The sequence below is a fragment of the Gloeophyllum trabeum genome, assembly GCF_000344685.1.
Source record: "Gloeophyllum trabeum ATCC 11539 unplaced genomic scaffold GLOTRscaffold_00005, whole genome shotgun sequence".
In the NCBI taxonomy this organism is placed as follows: Eukaryota; Fungi; Basidiomycota; class Agaricomycetes; order Gloeophyllales; family Gloeophyllaceae; genus Gloeophyllum; species Gloeophyllum trabeum.
The window spans coordinates 154,803-168,469 of NW_006920414.1; the positions used below are offsets into that span (position 1 = coordinate 154,803).

Here is a 13,667-nt window from a genome sequence, read left to right on the forward strand (position 1 = left end):
ACTGGTAGGTTCCAGTCCGTTTTCGCCTGCGCCGCCTGTTTCTCCTTACTTATTACAATTTCTGCGCTGAAGGCCGTGTATTGTAGCAATGCTTGTCGGGCGTCCAGGTGGACAGCGCGCAGAGGGGTGTGCGAGACAGGAGGTGGTGCTGAGCACATGCTGCCGTCGCAGGAAGCGATGCAGTATTATGTCGTGCCTGAGTTGATGGAGACCATGTTGCGGGAGAGCGAGACCCTGCTGTCCGAGGCCGGTGTGATTTAGTTAAGACACCGCATCTCCCCCGGGAATGTTCGTCTGTTGTACTCCGGAAACATGGCAGGCGATATAGAGATCGCAAATACGAAGGAAACCGCCGCCAGCGACCTATATCTTTAACCATCACGCGCCCACGTCGTAGGCGACAGTGACCTACTTTCGCGAGCACATGTCACCCTTCCGCGACAGTCGAATCCTTTCCGAGACTATTCACCTTATATGTGGCCTCATTAGTCTTGACTCTAGCATCTGACTGAGGCATCACAGGTTCCGCGAAGCTTTGCTTTGTGTCGTATCCGGAAGCTTTTCGCAAACAAAACGTGATCGTGCGCCGTCACAGAGCCGATGTACGACAGTATCTCCCATACGACAGTTTGGCCAGAGAGGCAGTATACATGTGCGCTGTTCCACGGAGATCATTCAGCTGATACATAGTGCAACGTGCAACTGATACTGAGCAACTGATAGAGGGCATATTTCGATTGATTCAGACGGGGTGGGCAAGGCCCTACGCGCAAAAGTCATAGGTATCCGCAATCTGGCATCAACGTTAACATGCAAGTCAAGACACGATAAGAAGTTGCTGAGTGTGGACTTACCTTCTTCACTCTCTTGTCGACTTCGGCCGCAAGCAGCTCACTGAACGCTGTCAAATCTTGGAATACTCTCTGACAGCACGTGTCGCATTTTAACGCTCTCTCCAAAGCAGGTTCCCAGGTTGTCATCGACTTCGCAGACGTACCGCAAGGGTTTGCGGATAAAGCAGAACGAGCGCTCGCCATATAAGTGACCCACCAACGGGCCACATCTGTGCCGTAGGTCTTAGCGTTGGTCGAGGAACATCCTTTCTCAGTACAGGCAACCCATACCCAGTCTCTACTGATAGCCCACGATCTTGACCGGGGCACCGGGTGAGTCTGGCAGCAGCCTTGGAACAGTCCTCGCGGTACTCCAAAAGTTGGTGGAAGGTCAAACCCGAAATTGACTGCAGCTCGGGTATGGGGGGCTTCGAGACCACTGGTCCCCTTAACGTGTAGGGAACGGCTATGCGCGCTTCGTCATTCAGGCCCAGACGGCAAGCGATGGTGAAAATGTGCAAGGCTTCAGTTTCCAGGAACCTCGGCAATACTAGTTCCTGCCTCAACGAAGGGATGATTCCCTTCATTTTGTACTTGACTGCAGCGGCCAGAACGGACGATACGTCTGATACGGACGACCATGTGGGCCGTTCAACAGGATAGCATAGTTTCAATAGCTTTTCAAGGACTTCTCCCGTCTCCTCGAGCTTCAGCGGGTCAGGAATCCCGCCATTCTGAACCGTCAGTGAGTCCCTGAGCACCGGTGAGGCGATGGAAAGGACCAGTTTGTGGACTCTAAACTTGAACTCGTCCGAAGAACACAGAATGACATCGGCAGATCGGTCTTTCTGAAAAAGTGGTTCTATTCATCACAGACAGGTATTCAGCTTCAGGCTTCCTCCCAGCAACCACTCCATGCAGACTGCCACCTACCGGTTGGTCGCCATGCGGTCGTGGATGCAGGTGCAGATCCTAGGCCTTCCGGATCCTCAACCTTCGCGCGCACTTGTTGGGGCTCTTCTTCTTCCTCTGAAAGCTGGGAGGACTCACTCATTGTTGAGCACAAAAGACTCGGGATACAAGGATGATTTGAGGACACTGCTGGTGGATAAGTAAGCACCGGCTCCGTGACTCGAAGACGTAAGTTCTAAGAATCGGACACAGTAACCATTGTTACAGCAACAAGCGGCTATTTGACCCGTCAGGACGACCCGCCTCCAGCACTATGATGGCAGCCAGTTGTATAACAACGGGGACTTGACATACAGTACATTCAACTTCACTTCATTCCCGGCGCTGTCATGTTCTCGAACTTCGCAGTTTCGAGGAGCCATAATGGAGTTTTCCGATATGGAAATGGTCATACCAAAAGCGGTAAGCCGCCTTCCCCATCGGGGCAAAGTCACACTACAGCACACGCTGATCTATCCGCAATGAACGTCACCGAAAAATGGAGCTGAGGCGTAGACTGTCAGTGTCAGACTCAGAAGTTGGTCAGAAGCGTTTTGAAGAGAACGACAGCCGTCCACCCTTCTTACTATTGGCCTTAAAATCGCTACTCTGCACCCTCCATCCGCCTAAGTACATACCCAGCCTAGATTTTCGTTCGAGCAGCTACTCTCATTCCCGCCGACTTGCAGTAGAATTTAACCACGACGCCTTGCTCTGCTACGACAGCAGCGCTTTGGACACAATCATTAAGAACAAGCAAGGCAATATGTCTATCAAACCCAATGTTGTCATCGTTTTACAAGGAACATCAGCGACGCAGACGCAGTGCCGACCAGAGGACGGCAATAGACACCGAAGACAAAATATGAGTGCTGTGCGCTCGAGATTAGCCGCTTAGACACAACCATCCACTCAGAAACCCCTGAGGCGGACCGGATGGGCTCCTAGTTGCTTGTTGAGAATCACACAGGCGTTAACGTCTCAGTGAAGCGCAGGGGTACCGTAACTCCTGTCTATGCGCGCACTGTGCGCAACGGCGAGCTCATCGAGCTCTTGCTCCGGCCATGACTCACCTTTATACAGAGGACGGAGAGACTCGGCCAAGTTATGCTAGACTACGCGAGGAAAAGGAGGAGTAAGGACGATCCTTGGGGAACGCGGAGGAACTAGGTGCTTACAGTGCCCTGCAACCTGACGCCTAGGCCTTGTCCCTAAAGGCCATCCACGAGTGCCATGCAAAGTCGAAGCCACACCTGCTTGAATGATCTTCTCGTTGCAACACAGACAAGACATATTCCCAGCCAGTGGGGGAAACGAGAAATGGAAGGAAAAGGACTGCTGCATGGTACTGTCCTGACGGAAAACGGGTCGTGGAACAACCGAAACTGGAGGGCATCCGTCGACTGCGAGAGAACTTGCAGCACATAAATTATTCAGGCAATCCTGTGGGCCCCAAGATGGAAGATTAGGCGAGGACTGAAGACCAGAATTTAGTCGATACCGCGAGAGAACTGTCGGCGATACGATGACACTCCTGATGTCGATGTCGATGGACCCGGGTTCAGATGTGCTTGGGTTAAGCTGCCTACGTGAATACCAGCTACTCGCTCAACAAAAGCTTGATTGTTTCTGCCCAGAAATTCTCGTAAGAGGAAGCCCTGCTTGTACAACACCGACCACCGACCAGGAGACAGACATAGCCCCAAAAGCGTTTCAAAATTCAAATCCGCCTCGATGATCATTCCGCGGAATATCGCGACACGCCTATGCCTTAACTCAAGGTAGAGAAAGGCGCTATAATCTTCAATTTGAGTCTCGCTCTATCGCAAGCGCAAGGGCGTCCCATACGACAAACTCGAGGGCCAGGACGTTGAAGGACTTACGCTGGTACGTATACTGTCCCAACCAGTGCGTAAACCGATGACCGTTTCTGCGAAGCAGATGATGCTTTCTGGACAGTGATTACAACTCAAGCTGAGAAAGGTGATAGGGTCAAAAGGCTTGACATAACTTTGACTTACAAGTGTGTGGAGGATATGATGTTTACCTTCACTTGACCTGAACCACGAGTGACTGTGACCGTCACGGAGACTCGGAGCCTTTCGCAGGCCAGCCCAGACTTCAAGTTGAGGTTTACTTACTTGGACGGCTGCCAACGATGGCAGTAGCACATAATAATCCACAAACCTTAGAAGGTGAGAGCGGCCCCCACCGAACTCAGGACTGTTGGCTTGCTGCGGATGCATCTCCGCAGCACAGCGATCAAAGCACCATGGGTATATATATGGTATCATCTTATCTCGCTTTGACTCTTCGCCTGCATAGAATTGCCCTGAACAGGCGTGTCTACGGGCAACGATGAAGACCGACGCGCTCTGCTTTAGCGTCCTCGCGGCTCTGGCATCGCTGGCTTGCTCGACTGTCCCCCCTGCACACTCAAGCGGCGGTCATGAACTCGCCGCGAATGCCAACCACATCTTCAACGCCATTCACTCGTCTCTGCGTCAATGGGGGTCCTCCCTGAACCACAACGGCATGTCCTACTTCCTCGCCACCGTCCCAGAGGGCACCCAGCTCTACCACGGGACAAGCAAGGCGGAGCCGGTTACGGGGATGGAATGGCTCGCGTTCGAGCCGGAGCACTCGATTTTGTTTGCGGGGCGTCGAGGGCCGCCGCGGAGGAGACCCGGAGAAGAGCCCGGGAAACCAGGAGAAGGTCCTCCGCCTCCACCTGGGGGAGGGAGGGGCCCTCACGAAGGCAACCCTTCGCGACTCGCGAACAATCAGCAGGAACCCCTTCTTGGATACGACGCTCCAGACGAAGACGAAGAACTCGGCGGGTATTTGCACACCTACCGCGCTGCCCGCCCGCTGCGCCTGCTCTACATCGACGGCGAGTCTGCTGCCAAGTCCAACAAGGGCACACTGGACTCGCAAGATTACATACTGGTGAATTCCACTGACACTTCGGGTCGTATGGGCGGCGAGTTCGCGCGCGCCGCGGGGCTCTGCGAGCTTGCGCAGACGGAGTGGGGCGGGCGCATCGACGGCGTGCTCCGCATGGAGGGCGGGTTCGAGATTATCTTATGCTCATTCCAGGACCGCCTCGACGTGGTACGAATTAATAGGCAGCAGTCCCGCTACGCGATGCACGACGGACAGTTCTTCGACTACTACCGCGCGATCACGGCGCGGTACCATGGGATCGGCGGGGGCAGGGTGCGCCTGGACTTCGACCGGTTCGTCACCGCGTTCGACGGCAAGTACGGCGTGGACCCGCTTTTCAGGAACATCGATGGGCGCGTGCTCCCGCGGCTGCAGAACGTGACCAAAGAGCAGGTCGCGATGATCAGGGCGGATATCCGCGCGCTTGTGCTCGGCGCGGGCAGTCCTGAGCGCTCGTATGACTGGCAGGGCGTCGCGGACATGATCGTCGGTCGGTACGCGAGCAGGCTGAAGTACATCGCCGCCCTGCCGACGCTGGAGCATGTCCAGGATGAAATCGTAAACACCTTGCAGCCGTTCATCGACTTTGCCCCGGGAAAGCGTAATGCCTCCGCCGAGGCGCACCGTTGTGCGACGCAGTTCATCCCCGTCTTAGCACCCTCGCCCGCCGAGTCTATGGGCGCTGCTGCCGTATCATACGTCGCACACCACATTTGTTCTACCCTGACATCCGTCGGAGAGGTGGAGAGCTACGATGTGGCTATTCAGAAGCTGAACGATCTGATTGACTGGCTCGACTGGACCACGTGGAAGGAGTGCGGTGCTTGCGATCCCGACAAGCTTTGCATGATACCCATATGGCCGCAGGGATCGCTGGAGGACTTTACTAATCCACAGTGTCTGAATGCGACGCAGATGCAGGGCAGGAGGGGCTACTGGGGCAGGCGGTGGTAGGAGGGAAGCTCGATCGAGAGAGTATGGTACCGTGATCATAAATAGACGGCCACTCTTGTATTGTTGGCGCTTGCATATTGTAGAGGATTACATCGCTGTCTCTGAATATCACCCTGTATCTCGATGGAACAAACCAACGACGGGAGCAGAGTTTCAGCACGCGAGATGAACTAGCTCGCATGAGAGGATTGGAGAGTGAGAACGAACCATACATGTCGCAGTGGAGGTATCGTATGATTATGGTACAGGACCTGCTATTAAACACAAACTGCAAAAGATCTCGACTCAGATATCACAAGGGCAACAGGTCATGACTTCGCGAAAAACCCAGCAAAGTAACTCTCCAGAACGGAAACGTCGTCCAAAGGCGCAACAATCCCGACATACCCGTCCGGCCGGACTACGACAATAGCGCCCTCGGAGCCAATACCAAACTTCTCGTACACGCCCGCGCCGACCTTGCCCGTGGTATCGACGTCGTCGAGGAGAACCCTAAATGATCTCATGTCAGCCGTAGAAGACAGACGAACGAACGCGTGCATACTTGGACCAGTGGGGCCGGAATACCTCGGGCACGTCAGTATACACCACGTCCTCTTTTCTCGAGAGACAGACAGCAAACACATCGAACACATCATTCTTCTGCTCCCCAAACCTGCCCAAGAAGCTCTCCTTCCGCTCCAGGTGCTTCGCCAGTTCGTCGACTTTCCGCTTCTGCTCCGGCGCGCCGATGTCGCCCGTGAAGACGAGGAGCTTGAAGCGGGTATCGGCGGGAAGGAGGTCCTGCAGCTCGTACGGGCGCGCGTCGGCTGCGCGGATGACGGTCTGCGGGAGCACACGCTGGCCGATGATGAGCTTGGAGGCGGAGGCCTGGTGGGCTGCGTCGACGATCGTGGACGGAGCGTAGTGGATCCCGATGCCGCTCGTAAAGCCACCGAACGTACGGAAGGCCCTGTAAACCCCTGCTCGGCGACGAAATGCGGAAGAGGAGAAGAATCCAACGCACTCTACGAATTCCTCTTGTGTGACGCCGTCGGGGTTCTCTTCGCTCTTCGGCTTCTTGGAAAACAGTGAGGCGAACTCTTTGTCGAACGCGATCAGGTCCTGAGCGTACTTTCGGCGCTCCAACTCGTACTGGATCCATGCAAGCCTTGTCAGTAAATGCGAGATACCCACGACATGAAAGTCACTGACAGTCTTTAGCAGCGAAATATCCGCCCATCCTCGAAGCACATGCGTCAACTTCCAGATCAGGTTGTGGGTATCGTTCATGCTGGCGTTCATCCCCTGTCCGGCTTTGGGAGAATGCGTGTGACAGGCATCACCAGCGATGAATACGCGTTCGTGCGCTGAGAACTTTGAAGCCACGCGCTGACCAACTTCACATTACGCCATGAGACACCGGCGATCAGACTGGTAATATCACAACATACTGATGTATATCGTCCACCACAGTATATCGCCCTTTGCCTTGATGCGATAGGGATGGAAAGACTTCTTTGCAACCTAGAAACATGATTGATGCTGAGTTGTTAATCCATGATAATCTTAGCCACGTACCTCCAGCAATTTTTCAGCGCTGCACTTCTGCGTGTCAACGCGACCCGTCGTCACGTCTCGGACGTCCTCGTCCGTAAGCTGGATATACAACCTCACAACATCCCCTTCGCGCGGTATAACCATGCATGAGCCGTTGTTCGAATGGATCGCGCACCGGTTGCGGATGTCCGGGAAGTCTGTGTCGGGTATCATGTCGACCACACCCCAAACATAATCTGCAGGCCCATCAGCTCAGGATTTCGGCTTAGTTCGGACAGAGAGATGCCGGCGCCGTACCTGTTTGTTCGCCCTCCATGGCAAAGCCGAGCTGTTTCCTCACCCATGAATGGGCGCCGTCTGCGCCGACAACGTATTTCGCGTGAACGACTTCGGTATCTTTCCCCTCGGGTGCGTCCACGTGCTTCAGTACAACCTAACGCGCAATAGTTCGTTCGTCAAGGGTTTCACTCACTGCGCGCGGTCGAGCATACCTTTACAGCGCGCGCTTGCGGATCCTTCAAGGCGTCTCGGTTATCTGAGATCTCAAGCGATTCCGGGACCACTGGACGCTCGACTTCGTGCCCCATCGAGCGGAGGCAGTCTAAGAATATGGACTCGATCGCGCCCTGATGGAGGGTGACCTGATTGGTTGCGGTGGCGGGAGATAAGAATAGAGGAGATACACGATCCATCCTAAGGAGGACTCACCTCGAACGGGAATCGGGCCGTAGGGGCATTGATGTCCGGTGTTCGTCCTGTACGGTGGATTCCTCCTTCGGGGCTGGGGTCATAGAATGCCTGAGTGTGTGCGCGCATCTTCAGTGTGAATGACATGAGGTTCTAGAGTTTTCAGACTCACTGCCATGTGCATTTGGTTGCCTTCCTTCAATAGTCGCTCGGCGAGTCCATAGCTCTAGGAAGTGTAAATCAAGAGTCGCTCACTACACGCATATACCGACCTGTAGCACTTCAATTGTGCGTGGTTGGATGCCATCAGCCTGTCCCGCCGCGACCTTGCCTGGTCTACAGCAACGAATTTCAATCGCTGTGCTCCGTTGTCTCAACATCTAGCACTGACCTCTTGTCCACAATCCGGACATTTACACCTGCCCTGGCCAGCCCCTGCGCACACATCAAGCCCGCAGGTCCCGCACCGATAACGAGCACATCCACGTCGGATTCCTTCATGGCGGGTACAGGCATGTTGGGCGGGCTGAGAGTTCAACGTTCAGGATCCGGTCGATGTCCGTTACGTCTCAGTGCAGACCCCTTTATATGTCGGATCGGATACTCCATTGGCTCGTTAGACCTGTACTGTTCGTCGCCTTTTACGGTAGCCCACCCGGAACAACTAATTGACGGCTCTGGTAGCGCTGGTCATGAGGTCCGCTCCCCTGCCCTTACGGGTTCTCCTTAGCTGATCGCATCTAGTAGAAACTGGAGCTGCCAGGGCTTTTTCTTCATGTTGTACACTCGAAGCTTCGATGCCCGAAGCGATAGTTTGTAATGAATATTGGAGAACCGGCGTCGACGCAGGAGGATGCGAGGATGAGACGCAGGCACGGACTTGGAGGGTTGACAATTCCAAATTTGGTTAGCAGCAATAAAACAAATATCACTGAGCCAATTATTTACTTTCTTTACTGACTCAGACTACGTCCTCTTGACCAAGGCTCGACTTCCTCTCACTCAAACTTGCTGACAGGTATAAAGGATGAACTGTAAAACTGCTCGAAACTCAGGCGATAGCATCGGATGGATCTTCTGTCCGGCTTCTGCGCGTGGAATGCCCTGGGTGCGGCGAGTACACAAGCAGTAATCGCAGACTTGAGGACGACCGCGGCGAACTTTCCGAAGGCTGCGGTGAGTTCGACTGTATCGGGAAGATCTTCGAGAGAACACTGGGGAACGCTATGCCTGGCTATTTGCACTCATTCCCGCTTGCGTTCGTTTTGCAGATAGGAGGCTGCACTGACAGGCAGATCAGTATTTGCATGCTGCGTTCCAGCCGGCCAGACTGCCAGCACCGACCTCTCAAGCTTTGGTTTCGCTGGGCACCCGAAATGTAAAGATATGCAATAGACAAGAGCCAGCGACATCGCCTCAGACGACGACTCATGACTCCCCGACATCATGCCAAAGTAGGGGTATACATTCCAGCTTCTAAATGCCGATCTCCGAGTTGCTCAGGAAATGTGATCCTCCAGCACAACGATATCCCCCCTCCTCCTTGATCCATGCGTAGCCCTGCTCACATACGCCCATGTCTCGTATCTTCTGCTGAACAAGAGCTTCTTGTCGTTGTTTTGTCTCCTTCTGCCGTTTGATCGCTTCCTTGAGACGCGTTGATTTCTCGAGCTCGATTACCAATTGGTCTGGTATATGGTCTACAGGGCGCTGGGTTCCTACTTTGCGCTTAGTGTCGACCTGCGCCGCCTTGCAAGACTGACGAGAGCTTGTTTCCTTTACAATCTTGATGATCGGAGGTGGGGCCGCGAGTTGCTCCTGCATCCGCTGAGGCGGCTCCGAGCATGAAGCTTGATGGCCGTCAGGTACACTCTTAAACCGGACCTGGCGCTCCAAAAACATCTGTTTTATGCAACGTGCCACATCTTGACCTTGTACAATCAATCGCCCTTCGGACCCGTCGGTGCTGTCCAGAGAAGACAGGACGAAAATGGTGAGCCTTTTCAAAAGTGTCTCCATGTCCCTGGCATTTCCCCAGGACGGCAGCCTCTGCAATCCCTCAAGGATAGATATCATTTCTCGGCGCCGTTGATCTGACGGACCAGCAAGTTGGATGTCTTGGTTGCGGAGGTTTCTCGTCAGGATTTTCAGGCAATTCTCCGGGGAGAGGTGCCTGAACACTATCTCTTCAGAGAAACGGCTTGCCAGACCACTGTTCACCGTCAGTAGGTTGTTCATCTCTTGCTCGTAGCCGGCGAATATGACTATGAGTTTACCACGAAAGCGTTCCTGGGTCAGGATGCCGACGATCTCGTCCACGGCTTCTTTGGCGTACTGCCCTTCGCTAAGGCGGTATGCCTCGTCGACCAGAAGGACTTTCCCCAGCGCTTTCTCGAAGACCCTCCGTGTTTTCTGCACAGTGTGGCCGACGTATTGTCCTACTAGGTCGGACACTGAGCACTCCATGACCTCTGCTGAGGAGAGGAACCCCATGTCGTAATAAACCTTTCCCATTTTGCGAGCCGTCGTGGTCTTGCCGGTGCCTATGCCAACGTCAATATCGAATTGGTATCCATGTAAACTCAGGCTCACCCGGTGGTCCTTTGAAGATGAAGTTCGTTGGGACGTGATCGCGCGGGTCTTTCCCTCGCGCCTTCAAACGTTTCGCTGTCACCTGCCACGCCGCTAGTTTCTGAATGATGTCTTCGCAGCCGACCACGTCCTCGAACAGCTTTGCTAAGTTTGCTGAAGCCGATTCAACCCGCGCGAACGCGGGATCGAAGTCCTCTGGCTGAAAGGGCGCGTCGTGCGACCGCCTTTCCGCAGGCAACGCCATCTGGCGTGACTGGAGCCGCAACTTCGCCTGGGAAAGTACATTCTCGACCTCTCCGATATTCCCAAAATTGGGGCGGTTCCGCAAGCGACTCAGTGTTTCGATAGCGACTGTTTTGGCCTTGTCTGTAGCGCTCAGATCCTGGTCTCGGAGCTTCCACTCCAGGGCCTGCATCAACTGGGCATCGGTGTAGTCTTCAAATACGAACACGTGCTCTATTGCAAAGCGGCGGGAGAGCCCCGGATTGACGCTCTGTGAAGTCTAGTCAGGCTTGTCATTCAAGATCCACTGAGAAGACGTTCTTCACCTGAAACATCTCTTCCATCTGGTCCTTGTACCCTAGTAGCAGAACGCAATGGTCTTCCCCTGGCACACTCTGAACCTCGGCGACTATTGTATCTATGACAGCCGTCTTGTAGGAATCCGAACCATTGCTGCTACCAGAGTTTCCGAGCATATAGGCCTGTAACCGTCAACAGATGCATCTGCATTCTTCTTTCCGATGAAGGACAAGGACGAACCTCGTCGATTACCAGGACCTTTCCAACAGTGGATGCAAGAATAGATTTCATCTGGCTCTCGGACTGTCCCAGAGCACCACCGATGAAATCTGAGGGGTTCTTTGTAACGACTATGATATCAAGACAAGTTGTCAGGGAAGGATGTGATATGTATGGTTTAGTGCTCACCGTCGCCATTGGAAAGAAGACCTAGCTCTGCGAGGATCTGACCGTATAGCTTCGCAACCGTCGTCTTTCCTGTGCCCGGAGAGCCTAGGAAAACACGGTTGAGAGAAACTTGGTACGGGGTTTTCTCCTTCAATTCCCGTTGGTAGTTGGCCTGAACCATGGTGAAGAGGTCTTGAACTGTCCTCTTCACCGCGTCCAGTCCGATCAGGGATTTCAGTCTCTTCCAGGCTCGGCTGGCTTCTAGGACCTTTGCAGGCTCGGGCCCCATGATATCCTCCTGGGTCAACAGAAAGTCATCTTCCGACCTTTCCTCTCTTCGTGCCTTACTCAGTCTGTCCGCCTGTCGTTCGGTTATCTTGGAGAACATGGTCGCCAATGCTCTTGCATTGCCGAAGTTTTTTGATACCCTCTGCCTCCCTAGCCGCCGAACAGCAATGCGCCCCAAAAGGCCTCTGATCCCGTGGCTGTCGGCCTCGACCTGCATCCTTCCACCCCATTTCTTCTCCACCAAGCCTGACAGCATTTCTAGTAGTTCAGCATCGCTGTAATTGTTGAAACGGAACGTGTAAGGGATGCGGCTTTGCAATCCTGGATTGTGCTCGAACAATTTCTCCATCTCATCCCTATAGCCAGCAAAAATGAAAACAATTTTTCCGACGAGCTTCTCCATCTCTGCTAAGATATAGTCCAAGACTGCGGTGCCTTGGAAGTTGCTGCCGTTCGTCAGCTGGTATGCCTCATCCACGAATAATACGCCACCGTCTCCGTCGAGTAGGTCCTCGATCTGACTCTTGATGCCGGGTACTCCATCATTCGCCAGGCGTGAACCTGTCGTCTCTACGAATTCCGACCCAGGCACAGCATTTACAGACGCCAGAAACTTGCCGTAAAGTCTTGCGATAGTGGTCTTACCTATGTTCATTCGCGATCGGATCGAAGCATAGGCTCACCCGTTCCGGGATTCCCGAGCATACATACATTGAGCCGCTCTTCGCTAAGCTTCGCGCTTTGCCTGGAGGTCGTGTCAATCTTATTCTTTATCTTGAGGACCTGGCTTTTGACATCCTCAAGCCCCGTCATCTCCATTATGGCGTCAATTGTTGGGTTCGAGTCACCGTACAGCTCCTTCTGACGTTGCCAAGCCTGCTTGGCCGCAGATGGGGCAACGACCCAATGTCCATTGCCTATGCCAAGTGGCGACGTGGGGCTCGTCGGCGGAAGCAGCTCAGACATAGGCGCTGTTTAGAATTGAGCGCTGAAGCGGAACGTCACAGGAGAATTGGTGACCTGGGTGTCGAGGTCCCAGGAGCTCTACGCCTTTTAGAGTGTTCTGGCAAGTCTGCGCCTTTTCCTTAATTCAACGAAGCTCCTTGCTCTTCGCCGTTATCTTGCACAGCATACTACACGAGTATGCCTTGCTGAAGGCCGAGTACCCAACTGCTGGCTTTCCGAAGGTTTCATATTGCACTGGCTTGGGGACTATATCTTGCGGCGTGTGCTCCTCATGTCTTAATAGTGCCCGGCCAATGGTACTATGCACGCCGTTATCTGTGCGTGGAAAAACCAGACACAGCAACACTGGACAACTCTTCGCAGTATCGATATCTATGACACCAGGGAAGGCTCACTTACCATACTTGGATGCTATGCAATCATCCAGGGAAAGCATGTTCTGCGACGTGGACCCACAGAAGTACTGCAAACATAATCAGGGTAAGTTCCTAAATACTGCAATCATGTAGGGAACCCGGATCCCCGGAGACCTTTCCCATCAAGGACGTCGCTGCAGATGTAATCCTGAACTAGTTTTGGGACAAGGGGACCAGGTGCAGACCGCGAATGTCGAACAGTGGTGTCGTTTTCTCTTCATGTCTGATGAAGGCGGTGCGTGCTGTCCAGTCCACTCGACCTGTGCTGTGATAGACGCCGGTGATTATCGATTAGGTTCTACGTGTCCTTCTCAATACGCCGGTAGTCGACTCACAATTTGCCCCGATGAGCGGTCATTGGAGCGTAGACGGCCACGGCTCACTGTACTTTGGCTTCAAGCTACAAGGTGTATTACTGCATTCTTGGATCATGGTTCTGTTGGCAGCGTCGTCGAGGTTCAGGTAAAACCGAACGCGAAGAGATGGTGTAGGGCATCGATGTCTCTGACCGGCTTAGTGGTTTGCCTAGGGCGGCGTGAAGACTCATCTACGAGCTCCGTTTTGACCGTGAAAAGTAACTAATGGT

At 53.7% G+C, this 13,667-nt stretch overlaps 5 protein-coding genes across 5 annotated transcripts; 1 reads left to right on the forward strand and 4 right to left on the reverse strand.

Annotated features, from left to right (window-relative positions):
• Positions 1-763: 763 nt before the first annotated feature.
• Positions 764-2,167, reverse strand: GLOTRDRAFT_128065 (uncharacterized protein; the record flags this gene model as incomplete). Its single annotated transcript, XM_007866694.1, has 5 exons — positions 764-793; positions 855-923; positions 998-1,695; positions 1,767-1,869; positions 2,105-2,167. 5 exons carry the CDS (start codon positions 2,165-2,167, stop codon positions 764-766), a joined length of 963 nt encoding a protein of 320 aa, XP_007864885.1.
• Positions 2,168-4,136: 1,969 nt separating this feature from the next.
• On the forward strand, positions 4,137-5,817 carry GLOTRDRAFT_110667 (uncharacterized protein). Its single transcript, XM_007866695.1, has one exon. It carries the CDS (start codon positions 4,143-4,145, stop codon positions 5,682-5,684), a length of 1,542 nt encoding a protein of 513 aa, XP_007864886.1. The 5' UTR covers positions 4,137-4,142; the 3' UTR covers positions 5,685-5,817.
• A 175-nt stretch (positions 5,818-5,992) lies between these two features.
• Positions 5,993-8,426, reverse strand: GLOTRDRAFT_40546 (uncharacterized protein; the record flags this gene model as incomplete). Its single annotated transcript, XM_007866657.1, has 12 exons — positions 5,993-6,176; positions 6,229-6,636; positions 6,691-6,818; positions 6,879-7,063; positions 7,118-7,190; positions 7,245-7,474; positions 7,500-7,656; positions 7,715-7,864; positions 7,932-8,021; positions 8,083-8,136; positions 8,171-8,246; positions 8,302-8,426. 12 exons carry the CDS (start codon positions 8,424-8,426, stop codon positions 5,993-5,995), a joined length of 1,860 nt encoding a protein of 619 aa, XP_007864848.1.
• Positions 8,427-9,386: 960 nt separating this feature from the next.
• GLOTRDRAFT_7992 (uncharacterized protein) lies at positions 9,387-9,584 on the reverse strand (the record flags this gene model as incomplete). The annotated part of the gene is made up of 1 exon (XM_007866552.2): positions 9,387-9,584. A coding segment is annotated over one exon (198 nt), but the record flags the coding sequence as incomplete, so codon positions are not given.
• Positions 9,585-9,872: 288 nt separating this feature from the next.
• On the reverse strand, positions 9,873-12,662 carry GLOTRDRAFT_6642 (P-loop containing nucleoside triphosphate hydrolase protein; the record flags this gene model as incomplete). The annotated part of the gene is made up of 6 exons (XM_007866551.1): positions 9,873-10,453; positions 10,503-10,995; positions 11,051-11,206; positions 11,265-11,374; positions 11,433-12,344; positions 12,383-12,662. Coding segments are annotated over 6 exons (2,532 nt in total), but the record flags the coding sequence as incomplete, so codon positions are not given.
• Positions 12,663-13,667: the final 1,005 nt, after the last annotated feature.